Source organism: Phodopus roborovskii, unplaced genomic scaffold (assembly GCF_943737965.1).
Source record: "Phodopus roborovskii unplaced genomic scaffold, PHOROB, whole genome shotgun sequence".
Lineage (NCBI taxonomy): Eukaryota > Metazoa > Chordata > Mammalia > Rodentia > Cricetidae > Phodopus > Phodopus roborovskii.
In genome coordinates, this window is record NW_026126514.1 from 17,463,323 (window position 1) to 17,480,022 (window position 16,700).

The window sequence follows — 16,700 nt, forward strand, 5'->3', positions numbered from 1 at the left end:
TTTGATCTGTTGAATAGAGATTTGTTCCTCTCCACAGAAGAGTTTATACAAGTGGGAAAAGCAAGATACAGAGCTGTGCAGACAATAATGCTTCCTTCTGGGTTAAATGGAAGTATGCCTCCTGTGTTCACACACACACACATTACCAGGAAGAAACAATAGAAACTATCATTCAGTGCCTCGGGCACCAATACCTTCCACTGTGATGAGCATGGAAGTAAGTACAATTGAAGGAAAAAAGAAAAACTTTAGCACCCAGACACTACAAAAGCAAAAGCCTTGGATATGATTTCCTACAACCCCCGACCCCCACGCCCGCCCCACAAAAAAAAGACGGGCAAGGTGGTGCGCGCACTCTGGAGGCAGAGGCAGGAGGACTGGCAGAGCATTGCCTGAACCATAAAAAAGCTGGGAGGATATGTATGTCAATAAGCTAGCCCAGGTGAGATTCATAAACCCAGTCAGTGGCTCAGGTGCAGGAAAATAAGAAAGCTCACTTCACAAATCAACATCACTGAGCTGGAGAGATGGCTGGAAGGATTACCCAAGTTTGATTACCAGCACCTACATGGAGGTTCATACCCATCACTCCAGTTCCACGATGTACATGATACACAGACACACACAGAAAATAAAATCTTTTAAAATAAAAAGAGAACGTCGCGAGAAGGAAGTGAAGGAAGCGTTTCCAGATGACTAAAGACTTCAGCAGTCCAGACAGAGGCTGCAGAGAGGCTCAGGGAGAAGTGCGGGGCGTATCCAAGGAGCGCCCATATTCCGGGGAGCAGCCAGGCCCCCCGAACCGGGCGGCGGCCGCGCAGACGCGCAGGGTTCTCGGTTCCGCCTCCGCCAATCTGGACCCTCCTCGCGTTCCGTTCGTGCGTGCGAGCCGGCGCCGAGCTGGCGGGGCCGCGGAGGGCGGATGGCGGACTCGCAGGCGTTCTGCGTGGCCGAGGAGCGCAGCGGCCACTGCGCCGTGGTGGACGGACACTTCCTCTACGTGTGGGGGGGCTACGTGGTAAGGGGAAGGGGCGGGCGCTCCGGGGCGGCGCGGGAGCGGCGGCTGGGGGATGACGGCCGGCGACGCGGCACCCCCGCAGGCTTCCAGGCATCTCGCCTGCGCTGCGCTGCGCACCCCACTCGCCACGGGTCGCCCGTGGTCGCTCCGGTTCCCAAGGCCACACAACCGGCGTCCCGGGGTGCGCGACTCCTGCAGCCTCAGGGGCGCAGGGCTGGAGAGGACCCCAGGACGCCGTGCCTTGTTATACTGTGCGTCTTATTGCCACGGTGCGACTCAAAATACCGAAGTCACCAAGCAGTTAAATGTATCAGCTGTTTTTTGCTTTTTTTTCTGGCATTTCTTTGCTAATTAAGTACTTTAGGGAGTTTCAAAATAGATTCGTATTCGCCATACCACACCACAGAGAATTGTGGTTGAAAATTCGTATTACCATGGCGGTTGGAATGTGTGTTTGTTTTGTTTCTATGATCGTAGCGTGATAGCAAGGATTATCGAGTTGGAAAAATAATTCACGCCAACCCCGTTCGTTTACAGATTAGAAAATAAGCCCCATGGAAGCCCTACTGTAAATAGAAGATGCATCTTCTGACTTCTCTATACCTCTATATGACAGACCTGTAACACGAGTGAATCAAAAAGAAATAAAGTGCATACTGTGTGTGCTAAGAATTCTCAGGTCCAAGTGGGTTTTTGTTGTTGTTTTGTGTGTTTATTCCTAATTTAGCGCAGTATCAGAAAAAAAATCAGAGTTAATTTTTGAGTGCCCACTATATCTGGCATGTACCTAGGAACTCTCGATCTTAATCAGTAGGATCATAGATTACAATCTAATCTGTAAAGTGACCCTGTATAGTAGACAAGTCTCCATTTTATTTTAATATTTTTAGATTTACCTTATTTTATGTACATGAGTGTTTTGCCTGTATGTATGTCTGCGTCTTGTGTATGCTTGCAGCCCATGCAGGTCATAATCCCTGGAACTGACATTACAGACTGTTATGGGCCACTGTGTGGGTGCTGGGAATCAAATCCAGGTCCTCTGCAAGAGCAGCCAGTGCTCCCGACCACTGAGTCATCTCTTCTGCTCCAAGTCTCCATTTTATAAAAAAAAAAGGCATTGACCCCTTGATGGCCATGTGACACCAGGGGCTGCTTCCTCGAGCTTTGTTTTATTAATTAATTTAATTGAGACAGGATCGCCCAGTGCAGCTCACACAGGCTGGCCTGGAATTTCTTGTGTAGCCCAGGTTGGCCACAACCTGGCTAACTTCCTGTTTTTGCCTCTCAAGTGTTCAAATTTACAGGCATGAGTGACCACTACTAGCTCTCCCATTTATTTCTGGAGGGTTTTTGTTTGTTTGTTTGTTTTTGGTGGGTTTGTCTGTTTTTTGTTTGTTTTGTTTTAAAACAGGTCTCAAGTACCACAGGTTGGCTTCCACCTCCCAAGTGTTGAGATTATTAGTGGTCTCCTGGCCTGGTTTCGAATTTGTGTTTTGTGGAAAAACTACTTTATACATATATAATATATAGTGATGGCTGTGTGCACATAAAGGTTTTTTTTTAATGTTTTTAAGCTCTATCACTAGGAGATATAGACTTACTAAACTTTTTCTGCTGTGTTCATAGCAGGCTGTGTTGACAAGGTTAAGTTTAAGTGAATTGGAAAAAATTAAAATAATAATCTTGCCAGCCAGGTTGTATAGTGGCATGCCTGTAACATCTGAAGTTGGGCAAGAGAAGTAGGAGCTGAAGGGCCTTCTCTGTTACATTGTGAGTTCAGGGATTAGCCTGGGATACATGAGACTTTGTCTCAAGAATAATAGTAATCTTCTAATATCTCATCTTTGTATGGACTCGCTTCAACTCCATAAATGAAATAAATCAGTACAGAATTCTTTGAGGCCATAAGGAAAACGTCTGAATATTTTAAAACTTCTTTCACCATGGAAAGTTGTAATCGGTGGGAGTCCAGTTCTCCAGGGGACAGCTAAAGAATATTCCATAGGGCATAGGAACTACAAACAAAGCCTGAAAAGTAGAACACAGATTTAAATCCCAGGGATCAGCAGCAGTCCAGTAATATCCCTGTAGAGGAGCATGGCACTGGCACTACAATCTCAGAAGTCCATGATGCCTGGCATAAGAGGCGGGGGTATAGCTGCATCTCAGCTGCCTCTCGATGTTTGTCAGTCTACAGACTTCTCTGTGGTGTGGCCTCAGAGCTTGCTCTTGGCAAGACAGGATGCTGGGTCTCCAGTTTCTCTGATGAGCCATGAACTACTTAACAGTCACTTCTTCACTGTTTATGAGGAGTTTGAGACAGGGTCTCTGTATAGCCCTGGCTGTCCTGGAACTCTTTATGTAGACCAGAATGGCCTCCAACTCCAAGATCCACCTGCCTTTGCCTTCCGAGTGCACCGATATGCCCAGCTAAGTTTTATGGATTTTATATACTAAGGAACACATAAAATATCACTCACAGTTAAACACACTCACCTGTCAGATTCAGAAACAGGGCCAGGGAGATGGCTCAGCAGGGTCAGGTGCTTGATCTAAGCTTGGTGACCTAAGTGTGCTCCCTGGAGCCCATGTGATAGAAGGAGATAGCTGCTTCTACAAGTTGTCTTCTGACCTCCACATAAGTGCCTTATGGGCTATGTGCATGTCCCCCCCCCAAAAAAAAACCCAAAGAAAGAAAACCTTTTAGAATTATCACTGTCACTTTCCAAGTTCCTTATTTATCTTTCTTTGTTGACCACACTGCTTCCCTCACCCCCACTCTGTGTGTGTGTGTGTGTGTGTGTGTGTGTGTGTCGGGGGCTATGCAGTATAGCACACCAATATCATGGGCAGTATCTTAAGATAAACTGCCTCTGAATGGGAGATTCGCTCCCAGCACTTTCAGCGGGACAACCTATAAAACTTGGAAAACTTGGAATGTGGCAAATGAAGACTATTTAGATGTGGGGAGCACGAGCCTGTGGCCAGGCTCTCTTTACGTTTTTGTATGTGTGTGTGTGTGTGGGTATGTGTGCTTGAGTGCAGTTGTTCGAGGAGTTCAGGAAAGAGGCTTAGATCCTTTGATACCGGAGTTTGAGGCAGTGGTGAGCTTTCCAGTGTGGTGCAGGGAACTGAACTTGGGTCCTCTGCAAGAGCATACATGCCCAGTGGTGAGTCATCTCTCCAGCCTGTGTGGGTTTTGTTTGTTTGTTTTGTTTTATTAATTCCTGAGACATTGCTCCTCTGGTGGCTGAGGGAGTTTTCCATTTCCTTTGAACATCATTAAACCTTGAAGCTCTTGCAGACAAATTTGATGCTATGTGAAGCCCGAGACTTTGTCAGCACTGTTATGGCTCCAGGGTTTACTATTCCATTCAGACTGTTGACACCATTCTTTAATTTTTGTTACAAATCTTATGGAGGATACTTCTGAGTATTCAAGTCTATGTCCTGTTTTTTTTTTTAATCATTTAATTCCTTTTCTTTTTGAGTCAGGACCTTTTTGTTTTGCTTTCTTTTTTTTGGACAGGTTCTGGTTGTCCTGGACCTCCTCTGTAGACCAGTTGGCTTTGAACTCATAGAGATCCACCTGAGTGCTGGGATCAAAGGCTTGTGCCACCACCCCCAGGCACATTTTTTTTTTTTTTTTTTTTGAGACAGGGTTTCTCTGTAGGTTTGGAGACTGTCCTGGAACTCTGTTTCAAGACCAGGCTGGCCTTGAACTCACAGAGATCCGCCTGCCTCTTAAGTGCTGGGACTAAAGGTGTGGGACACCACCACCTGACCTCACATTGGTTTTTAAAAAGAGGGCATTAAATCCCCTGACATGGGAGTACCATGTCGTTGTGAGCCACCCAAGTGCCGAGCTGCATGCTGGGTTCTGAACCCTAGTCCTCTGGAAATTCTCTTAATCACTGAGCCCTCTCTCTAGCCACAGCTTATGTATGCATTGTTTGTCATCCCGAATACACTTGCATGGCTAGTCCTCTTGTTTGTTTGTTTTGGATTTTTCCAGACAAGGGTTGTCTTGTCCTGGCTCTTCTGGAACTCTCTATAGACCAGGTTGGCCTCAAACTCAGAGATCTGCCTGGCTTTTCCTCCACTGTCATTACACTTAGGGATCAAGCTATTTGCCACCATCACTAACAGCATCCCACCCCATTAGTCCTCTTACTTATTATCTATTCCAATTCTTCAGTGCCTGTGCTAAAAACTTTATTAAATATCACCAGATATTTCTCAAATACATTCAAGCCATGATCCATTCATTTGAAGTGTATCCCTGTTTAGTATTGTGTTATGAAAACTTACTGTTACTAATCTATTCCACTATTGGTGAATGTTGCTTTTTTAAAAAAAAATTCTATATCAGCAATGCTGCAGTGAGCATTCTTACAACATGTCTATTATACATGCACAGGGTATGTGCATTCTCTAGGGTGTGTATGAAGAATAGAATGTTGGGCCACTTGTCAGGTAAATTGAATTGGAGATTTCAGACTGTTGACAAAATATTGGTATTAATTTGCATCTCCACCAGCCTCCTCATTCTTCCACATCCTCAACAACATTTGGTACCATCTGCCCTTAATGTTTCTGCCAACACAGTGAGGGTGACATGGTATTCCATTGCAGTTTTTCATTGCTCAGATTAATGATGCTTGGTGTGTGTGTGTGTGTGTGTGTGTGTGTGTGTGTGTGTGTGTGTGTGCGTAGGATTCCTTTGTTTCTGTCATACTGCCTGCTGCTACAGATTTCAGGATAGCTGTGGTACAACTCTCCTGTCTCCACCTCCTCCATATTAAGCCTGGCGTTGGTGGTGCATGCCTTTAGTCCCAGCACTCGGGAGGCAGAGGCAAGCAGACCTCTGTGAGTTCGAAGCCAGCCTGGTCTACAGAGCTAGTTCCAGGACAGGCTCTAAAACAATACAGAGAAACCCTGTCTCAAAACACCAAATAAATAAATAAATAAATGGACTAAAGTGAAGGTGCAGTCAGTTTTTCAGGAATTACTCTGCTTAGCCATCCAGCATAAACTCTATTTGCCCTTTACATATGGGGACACTTTCCAAAGCTGTGGAAAATTAACTATAGCAAGTAGATGTGGCTTCTGCCTCATAGTGTTGGTGGTCAGTTGTAGGCCTGTCTGACAAAGTGAAATCTTATCTCAAACGAACAAAAAACAAATAATTTTTTAAGGTGTTAAAGAGATCCAAGATAACAGCTTTTCAACCTGCTGGGAAAATAATCACAAAAGTTTCCCACGTGTCTCCGGGCCAGGAATCATGAGTAGAACAGCCTCTGGAGACAGTAATGCTGAAGACGTAGTAGGCACTCCTGGAACAGTACTTTGTTGTAGGGACTGCCAGCCCGCAAATAACAACATGGAGACATTATTAATTATGAAAGTGTCATCATTAGCTCAGGCTTGTCTTATAACTTAAATTAACTTGTTTGTATTACTGTACCATCTATGTGGCTTGGTTACCTCTACTCTGTACCATATGTCCAACCTCTTCAGTGTCTCTCTGGCGTCTCTATATTGCTCATGCTGCTTCCTCTGTGTCTGACTGTTGACTCTGCCTTTCTTCTTCCCAGAGTCCTCTCTGTCCTCTGAAGTCCCACCTAATCTCTTCCTGCCTATCTATTGGCCATTCGGTTCCTTATTACACCAATCACAGCAATACATCTTCACACAGTGTATAAATATCCCACAACCCCCTCAAAATGTGTTCAGTGGGTTAAAGTACCTGGGGCAGCGTGCCTAGTTATATCTAAAAACAAAACAAAACAAAAAAAAAACAAACAAACAAAAAAACCTTTTTTCTCTCTTCATCCTGATCCTGAAGCACAGTCTTCTATAACGTGTGACTTGTGATGCTCTGCTGTGTCTCTTAGAGTTTTTCTGTGTGGAAGTTTAGCTACCCCAAGCCTTTTTCTTGAGACTCATATATTTCTCATTTTATTCAGAACATTTTTGTTGGTGTTTTTTGAGACAGACTTTCTCTGTAACCTTGGCTGTTCTGTCACCCACTCTAGACCAGGCTAGCCTCAAACTCAGAGAGATCTGCCTGCCTCTGCCTCTAGAGTTCTGGGATTTAAGCCATACACCATCATCACCCATCTTTTCTAAACATGCATTTCAGCCTTTCTCACCCCAAGGAACTATTTGTTACTGCATAGTTGAAAAACATAATGAAAAATAGTAATTGTGTGTATTCTTGATTTTTAGTCTATTGAAGACAATGAGGTCTACTTACCCAATGATGAAATTTGGACCTATGATATTGATAGTGGACTGTGGTAAGTAATTTTAAATTGTAAAATGTCCCGAGTCTTGTAACTGAGAGAGGCTTTAATAGACTACAGGGAATTGAAGAGCATACTTTGATGAGTGTCTGTCTCCTCTCCCTTTAGTTCATTCTCTGGCTGTGCCCTTCCCCATTCCTTTCAAAGCCATCACTGTCACTCAGCCGTGATGACTATTCCCCTCCCCCAGCAGGATGGAAAATCTTTACTCTGGATCTCTTTACACTTTTTTGTTTATATAGTTTTCCTTGTGTGTGTGGGGGGGGGGATAGGGTCTCATATTGTAACCCAGACAGGCCCCAAACCTCCGGGCTCAGTCTCCTCAGCACTGGGATTATAGGTGTGTTTGACAGCAACCTGGCTACGATTACATTTTATTATAGTTGGCCATGGGGAGAATACTCAGGGAGTTCACAGGGAGCTTCTGCCTTCTGGAAAGCTAAGAGATTCTCTGTGGTCCTTGTTGCAGGAAAATGCACCTGATGGAAGGAGAGCTCCCCACCTCCATGTCAGGAAGCTGTGGGGCCTGCATCAATGGCAGGCTGTATGTTTTTGGAGGATATGATGACAAAGGATACAGCAACCGAGTAATCCTCTCTTTTAATTCAAGAGTGCAGCCACATGTAATCCCTAATTGTCATCTCATGCCACACATTTGCACATATTTTAAGAAGAAGATAACCGGAGTACATCCTAAGTTTGTAGTCATTAGACTTTACAGGTAGATGGAGAATGCAGCAGCCATGTTCTTCCTGGGTGTTCCCCTACTTCAGTTAGCTGCAGTCTTGATTGTTACCCACTGGCCAGAGCAGAGAGAGGGAAAGACTGTCGCAGTGTACTGTTCTACACACCCTTTGCTCCTGGAATCCTGCCTTGTTCTCATCTATTCTATACAGTAAATTTTCTAATGGGTATTTGTTGGAAATAAGTCAGGTTAGTTTTTAGATGGCAGGCTCCTCCCCCCATACAGATTTAGTTTTCAGATGTCTTGACTCCTAACACTACTGTCATCTTTTAAAAGCTTTACTTTGTCAATTTACGAACAAAAGATGGAAGTTTTATCTGGGAAAAAATCACCAAATTTGATGGACAACCACCCACACCTCGTGACAAACTTTCCTGCTGGGTGTATAAAGACAGGTAAAGCGGCACACCTGCACTTTAAATGTCCTTAAGTCAGGGTATAGCCTTTGGCCACACTTGAGGAAGCGTCATGTTTTCTAGTAATTATAGGCTTGTTTTGATGTCAGTGGCAACAGCAGCCCTAAAACTGCTAAGAGCTGTGTCATAAAAGTGAACATGGAAGAAACGATATTTGGATTTTTCACCTCGAATAACTTATTTAAGTTCCTAGATCATTAGCACATTGACATGATTAAAAACTGAAGCTATATTGAAAAGTGTGCAGTGGGAAGGACAGCTTCCTCTGTCTACCTTGTCCACTTGTCTTCCCCTTGGCCCCCATCACAAAGAACCCGGAGGTCTGTGTTTCTTTTTTTCTGCTACTGGAATCTTCTAAAGCTCCAACACCTATTCAAGTACAGTCCCCGGGGATCTGACTGTTTGAAACTCCTCAAATGATTCCAAGGCACAGCAACTCTGCTCAGATCCAGGTGCTTCTAGTGGTGAAGACTTAAATTGTCTCCAGGGCATTTGCTCAGCTGTTCTCTCGAATTTCAGCTTCTTTTCCCTTCAGTTCTTTGGATTCAGCCCAGCGCTTCACACAAGCTAGGCAAGCCCCTAATCCAGCTTTTGATGACCAATACTGAGCACTCCCTAAAGAATCAGGACATGTGTTCAAAACCCCTGAGACTGGCTTTCTTCTGACTAATTTGCCATCCTAGTCCAAGCATGACTGTTGGCAGCTTGGTAGTTTTTCTTTACAAGTCCCCATGTGCGTAGTTCCCTCTCTCCTGCCATTGCAGGAGACATGAGGGCACCTGTGGATTTCTTCTCTCCTTCTGTGGGTTTATCACCTGCTGAGTTTTTTCCTGTATGACTCATTGTTCCCTTAGGTCTTTGATTTTTCTGTAAACTATAATTGTATAGTTTATTTGGTTTGTTTAGGTGGTTACAGTAAGAGAAGAAATCTATTTCAAATTCCTCTTTTAAAAAGTAATTTTTTGGAGCTGGGTGTGGTGACACACTTTAATCCTAGCACTTGGGAGGCAGAGGCAGACAGATATCTGTGAGTTGGAGGCCAGTCTGGTCTACAAATAGAGTTCCAGCATAGCCAGGGCTATTACACAGAGAAACCCTGTCTCAAGAAACCAAAATAAATAAATACAATAAATCATTACTTATTTTTCATTTTATGTGCATTGGTGTTTTGCTTGCATGTATGCATGCATGTTTGAGGGTATTAAATACCTTTGAACAGACAGAGGTGAGCTGCCATGTGGGTGCTGGGAATTGAACCCTGATCCTCCGGAAGAGCAGCCAGTGCTACTAACCACTGAGCCATCTTTCCAGCTCCTCAACTTCCTTTTGTGTGTGTGGTTTTTGAGGCAGGACCTCACTTTGGACTTGGCCTAGAATTCATTATGTAGCTCAGGTTCACTTGGGAACACGTGAGAATCTCCTGTCTCAGCTTCTGAGTGCAAGAATTGTAGGCATGAACAACGGTGCCCAGCCAGTTCAACTATCTCTGAACAAAGGAAGCAAGACTCCTAAAGTGTATCCTTCTGCATTTGTTTTTCAGATTAATATATTTTGGGGGTTATGGGTACAGGAGGCACAGTGAACTTCAAGACTGTTTTGATGTCCATGATGCATCTTGGGTAAGGATGTAATCAAACTTTAATTTTTTTTCCTTTTAATTTGGCATCACTATAAGCCTTAGGAATAGTGAATTAAATTGTTCTCTCTTTGTTGGTTTTTGTTTTTTGAGACAAGGTTTCTCTGTGTATCTTTGGAGCCTATCCTGGAATTTTCTCTGTGGACCAGGCTAGCCTCAAGTTCACAGAGATCCACTTGTCTCTGCCTCTCAAATACTGAGATTAAAGGTGTGTGCCACCATGTCCAGCTATAAAAAAATATTTTTAAATGGGAGGAACCAAATTGCTTGGTAAATTAGAACTTAACTTTAAATTTATTTGTTTATTCACTTGCTTTTTTTTTTTTTTTTTTTTTTTTTTTTTTGAGACAGGGTTTCTCTTTCTAGTACTGGTTGTCCAGGAACTCATTTTGTAGACCACATTGGCCTTGAACTCAGGGATCCCCCTGCCTCTGCCTCCTGAGTGCTGGGATTAAAGATACTCACCACCATGCCTGGCAAACTTACCTTTTTTTAACCTTTGTTTTTGTATTGTGTATATAGATGTTCTGTCTGTGCGTGTATCTGTACACCATGTGTGTGCAGTGCTGGCAGAGGCCAGAAGAGGGTGTTGGATCATTCCGTGGCACTAGACCTGGGTCCTCTGGAAGAGCAGTCAGTGCTCTTAGTGTGGAGGACTCTTTCCAGCCCACCCACCACTCCCCAATTAGTACTTCTTTGAATACAGGAAACAATAGCCATCTAAAGTTCAGTATAGCAAAAATAAGGTTTGAAATAGGTTTCAGAACAGAAATACTCATTCCGTCTCACGCAGCTGAAGAAGTGGAAACTCGTAGAATGAGGAGTGGCAGAGCTGGAGTGGACCTCACTGCGGCACGGGCTGAGGGGCAGCTGTGAGGCGTGCTGTGTGCCTGTCACTTCGCCAGGCAATATGTACCAGAACTGTGCTGGTGTGTTGGCTACAAAGCTCCTAACTATTTGCTTCTGTTTTTAGGAAGAGCAGATATTCTGGGGATGGCACAATGATGTCCATGTGTTTGACACAAAGACAAGGACTTGGTCTCAACCAGAAATTAAAGTAAGTGCTACTGAGTTACCCAGAGACCTCTGGAGCCAAAGCTGGTCCTTTACCCCAGCCCTCGCAAGTTCTCACTGGCTTTCCCTCTCTTAATAATTGCTTTTGGGTAATGGGTTTGTAATTGCATGTAAAATAATTCCCCCTCTCCTCTTTCCTTCTCTGTCTTTGGTGTTTTGAAAGGGTCTCACTATGTAGACTACACTGCCCTCAAACTTGCAATCTTCTGCCCACAGCACACCACCACCCTGCACCCCCACGCTAGGATTAAAGATGTGGCCACTACACCCAGCCAAAGATGCTCCCTTAAAAACAACTAACAATTACTTTTGTTGTTGTTGTTGTTTGGAGACAGGGTCTCTCTGTATAGTCCTGGCTGTCCTGGAATTCAATCTGTTCACCAGGCTGGCCTCGAAATCACAGAGATCCACCTGTCTCTGCCTCCTGAGTGCTTAGATTACAGGTGTTTGCTACCACCGCCCAGCTGGGAATCATTTAAAATGGTTTTCTCTTAATTTAGCTGTTACAGCGGTCAATACTAATTTTTTATACTAGCTGGATTTTAGCACAATTATCCAAGTGAGCCTGAAACATCAGATAAGCTCTGTTCAAGATAAAGTATAGAGAAGTGTGTGTGTGTGTGTGTGTGTGTTTAATTCTAAGAGTTTTAGGAAGACAAAAAACAAAAACAGAACAAAACAACTTCTAAAACCCACCATGTCTAGGACACGATAAAGGGCTTCTTTGGTTTGACTTAAACCATCAGTGAAGTTGTGATTTTGAGGACTTTGGGGGCCATAAGTAAATTCTTAGTCTCTGAGATGCAATATTGGGTCTTTGGAGTGGGGTAAGGGGAGAAGAGAGGAGAGATTTTTTTTTAATTTGATTTTTTAAATCTTTATATTTCAAGCTCAGTTTGTATGAAGTTTCATTTTGTTAGGGCGGTGGGCATTTAAGGGCTGGTAAAGCTGCCTCATGTCTGTCTCTGTTTTGATTTCTGCTTACAGGGTGGAGTCCCACCACAGCCTCGAGCCGCGCATTCATGTGCAGTTCTGGGAAATAAAGGGTATATCTTTGGCGGACGCGTTTTGGTCAGTGTTTTCAATGGAAAAGATATTTTCATGTGTGATGTTTATAAAGACTTGACTTCGAATTTTGTGGAGCATGCAAACCTTCAAATAACCTAGAGATTAAGCTGCACCTAGTACTAATTTGTATTTATCTTCTGTTTCCCAAAGAGACCCTCCACACACTGTTATTGGTGATTTTTAATTGTACTTTAATGAGGACCCTTCACTTGAGTACAGGATCAGGAATGCTTAAAAATCTTATCACCTAAACTCTGTTAGCTTAAATCCATCTCTTTCATGTGCCTCTCTGGCACTTTATTTTGGGAGCTCCATGTTAATTTTCCTAATGCTTAGAATTGATTCCCAATATTTAAGCTTCCAGTGCTAAGTAGAATAAAGCAATTTGTGCTTAATCTGAACGTGTTTGAAAACTAACATTTTATTCCATAAAAGAGTTAAAACACTGTCCAATTATCATGCTTTTATTTTAGCAAACTAGGATGAATGACTTACACTATCTAAACTTAGATACCTGGACTTGGTCTGGAAGGTAAGTCTGGAGTCTATGGTCCAGTCTGTAGGGGTGGGTGTGGGCAGGTTGATATTATGTATGTATGTATATATACACATATATATTATATTTAGATTATATATCTAAACAAGAAATATAAAATTAAAATTTCCTTCCTTCTTTTCCTCTTCTTTCCTCCCTCCCTTTCTTCTTCCCTTCCTTTCTTCCTTTTGAGACAGGTAGCACAGTTAGTTAAATGGAGTTTATGCAAATTACATAAAAAACATAAAAATAGTAAGAGTTGAAAAGAGTCATGTGATTCTTGGCTTTATAATAAGTATTATTTGGGGACTGGTCACTAGAAAAGATGGAGTGGCTGAATAAAGTCATTTCACACACCTACACACTGAGATGGATAAAAGTCAGATTTTGTTTGTGGCTCATTATATTGTTTAGCAACAGAATATATTTAGGTATTAATTTGGACATTCTTGTAATATAATGGAATCATGGCTACTTTATATTATTATAAAGTATAAATACTATTAAAAATAAAACCATGGGCCAGTTGGTGGTAGTGCACACCTTTAATTCCAGCACTTGAAAGAGGCAGGTGGGTCTCTGTGAGATGGAGGCCAGCCTGGTCTACAGAGTGAGTTCCAGGATAGCCAGGGCTACACAGAGAGAGCTTGTCTAGAAAAAAAAATAAATAAGTAAATAAATAAATAAATAAATCACAAGGACTAGGGAACTAGCTCAACCAGAAAGTGCTTGCCTAGCAAACATGAGGACCCAGCTCAGGTGCCCAGAACCCATATAAAAAGCCAGGCATGGTGGTGTGTGCTTCCAGTCACAGCCCTGGGAAGAGAGAAATAGGTGTATTCTTAGGGCTAACTGGCCAATCAGCCTAGCTGAGCCAGCAAGTTCCAGGCAGGTGAGAGACCCTGTCTTAAACAAACAAAACCAATGTAGACAGCTCCTGAGGCACAGCCCTGTTGCTGATCTTTGGTCTCCACACACATATATATGCAAATAAAATCATGAATAGCCAGACCTGGTAGTATACCAAATAATCTCACTTGTAAACTCAATAGTCTCAGGCAGGAAGACAGTGAGTTTGGGGTTAGCTTTGATTACATGACAAATTTGAGACCTGCTTGGGGTACATAGCAAGACCCTGTCTTTAAAACAACCAAAACCCCCAAATAAATAAGGCCATAAAAGTGAGAGGAGAATAATAACAAGCTATTCTTAAAATGTTGGCATTAAGGGTTATGTAAACTGAACTTAGTAAGTGAAAAAGACTGATTCATAAAACCAGCAAAAGATTAAACATTTCTCTACAAAAATGTATACAAGATGCTAAAAAGCATATTGGAAATAAACCAGAAGTAAACTGAAAGAAATATTTGTAGCACTTTTTTCTAAGCTGAGCAGTGGTGGCACTCAGGAGGCAGAGGCAGGTGGATCTCTGAGTTCCAGGTCAGCTTGGTCTACAGAGAGAGTTCAAGGAGAGCCAGATATATGCAGAGAAACTCTATGTCCTAAAAATAAAACAAAACACACAACAACAGCCAAACAAAATCAATAGCCAACTAAAAACAAAATCTAGATAAAGCTTGAGCTCGGTCCTCTAGTCTACCACAGGGATTAATTCAATCCCAGCACCTGTGCCCAGAGGGCTGCCAGGTTGCCAAAAAACACTACTTTGTGGAGGCATCATAGAAGATGCTGCATGAAATTGTTGCGGAGAAATTTGTGGGCCCATTTCTGTATTCATAGTAAGCACATTTACACAGAAGTCCTAAAAGATATATGCCAAATTAATATTAGTTCCCATTGCTGGGAGGAAAGTTATAGTAGTCTCCTTTTAAAACATATTTTTGTGGTTGTTAAAGGATTTATAACCAAAGTATTTATTTCCCTTTGTTTTTCTTTATCTCTTTTTTTCATTCTCTCCCTTCTTCCTCCCCTCCCTACTTTATTTCCCTTCCCGCCTCCTTTCCTCTCCCCCCCCCCCTCTTCCAAGCAAGATCTCAGTATATAACTCAAACTGACCTTGAAGGCACTGTGTAGTCCAGGCTAGTCTCAAATGCTTGGTCTTATTTTCCAGCCTGTTGGGTGCTGGGATTACAGGTGTGTCCCTCCACTCCCCAGCTCAGCTTTCTCTTTAAGATCTAAGATCTCTTTAAGGCGGAGAATGCATAGCACTAATGGGCGAAGGCAGGAACACTGTGAGCCAGAGACCAGCCTGGCTACATGATGAGACTGTGGTGGGAGAAAAAAAAAATAAGACCTGAGATGATAAAAAAAAGAAAAAGTCTTTTCATTTCACTTAATTCAAAGTTGGATTTTAATCTTTCCCTTGCTACAGGATCTCTGTTAATGGAGAAAGCCCCAAACATCGGTCATGGCACACACTGACAGCAATAGCTGACGATAAGCTTTTCCTATTTGGTGGACTAAGTGCAGATAATATTCCACTGAGTAAGTCCATACAGCTTAGCATGCAGTCATTACCTCTTTTACCCCAAGTCTTGCAATGTGCACCACCCAGGTGGCAGGCGCCTGGGGAAGGGCATGTCCATGTCCCAGTCCCTGCCTGGGGAGTGTGAGAGCAAGTGCAGTAGTGGCCTGAGGGGCCTCTTTCCTGGGGGTGTGGATGGTTAAAAGCCATTTTACATTTCTTCTTATGTGTGCAAGAGCATGGATGTATATGCAAGATGTGCCGTAGTGCATGTGTGGAAGACAGAACAACTTTTGAGAGTTGGTTCTCTCCTAATCCTACATGGTTTCAGGTCACCGGGCTTGGCAGCTGGCGCCTTTACCTTCTGAGACTTTTTTTTTTTTTTTTGATTAATTATTTTTCATACTTATACCAAAGTCATTTATTTAGTTAGTTATTTGTTTTTTCAGGAGAGGGTTTCTCTGTGTAGCTTTGAAGGCTGCCCTGGAACTCTGTAGACCAGGCTGGCCTGGAACTCAGAGATCCACCTGTCTCTGCCTCCGGAGTGCTGGGTGGTGCGCCACCACCACCCAGCCCAAAGTTATTCTTTTCCCTCTGTATTCCCATCCATATGCTTGCATTGTGAATTGATATGGTGGGCCTGAGGGTTATAGCTCACTGGTGGATGCCTGCTTGACATGTGTCATGGTCAAGGCACCAAGAGAAAGGAGAGAGAGAAACTTAAAGCCCCTTTCCATCTCCACATCCCATGGTCCTGTGTCTTGATCTGGGAAGATTGCAATGCTATCCACTGAACTATCTTGGGGCCCAGAAGTCTATAACCCCTATCACTGCTGATTCTAATAGTTATGAGTTTACCAGTGCAGTTTTTCTTCATCAGTAAATTGTGGCATCAGAACACACAACTGACCAAGGATATATATAACTGGGTTTGATATGTTAGATTATTTTCTTAACCAAAAAAAATTCTCTTTATTTCCATTTTATTTGTGTGTGTGTGTGTGTGTGTGTGTGTGTGTGTGTGTGTGTGTGTGTGTGTGTCTGTGTCTGTGTCTGTGTCTATGCCATAACATGGGTGTGGAAATCAGAACAACTTTCAGGAGTCAGTTCTCTCCAAGTGGATCCTGGGAGCTACGCTTAAGATTTGGCAGCAAGTGCATTTATCTGCTAAGCCATCTTGTGGACTCTTAACCACAAACTTTTTCTATGGGTAGAGATATTTTTAAGAAACTTCACATACCCAGAAAACTACTTATAATTCTTCCTGTAGAGGGCCTAGGGAACTCAGTTGGAAGCATTTGCTGTGTAGGTATGAGCGCCTGAATGTGACCCTGGGGCCCTTGGGGAGGTGAGACTGGGATTCCTAGAGCTCTCCCATTCAGGTGGTCTAGCCAATCAGTGAACCCTTAGGTCAGTGAAGGGTCCTTAAAAGAGGATGGAGAGCCAACTGGGGAAGATACCCGAGTTGATGT

General features: G+C 43.1%; 1 protein-coding gene across 1 annotated transcript in view; it reads left to right on the plus strand.

The window, feature by feature from the left end:
• Positions 1–811: 811 nt before the first annotated feature.
• The window catches only part of Klhdc1 (kelch domain containing 1), a 30,086-nt gene continuing 14,197 nt past the window's right edge, over positions 812–16,700 (plus strand). The window contains exons 1-9 of the mRNA XM_051195921.1: positions 812–1,018; positions 7,253–7,323; positions 7,799–7,916; positions 8,351–8,469; positions 10,031–10,109; positions 11,100–11,183; positions 12,188–12,271; positions 12,742–12,800; positions 15,136–15,248. Of these exons, the coding sequence (XP_051051878.1) occupies positions 923–1,018; positions 7,253–7,323; positions 7,799–7,916; positions 8,351–8,469; positions 10,031–10,109; positions 11,100–11,183; positions 12,188–12,271; positions 12,742–12,800; positions 15,136–15,248 (823 nt within the window). The 5' untranslated portion in view covers positions 812–922. The remainder of the gene's footprint in view (positions 1,019–7,252; positions 7,324–7,798; positions 7,917–8,350; positions 8,470–10,030; positions 10,110–11,099; positions 11,184–12,187; positions 12,272–12,741; positions 12,801–15,135; positions 15,249–16,700) is intronic.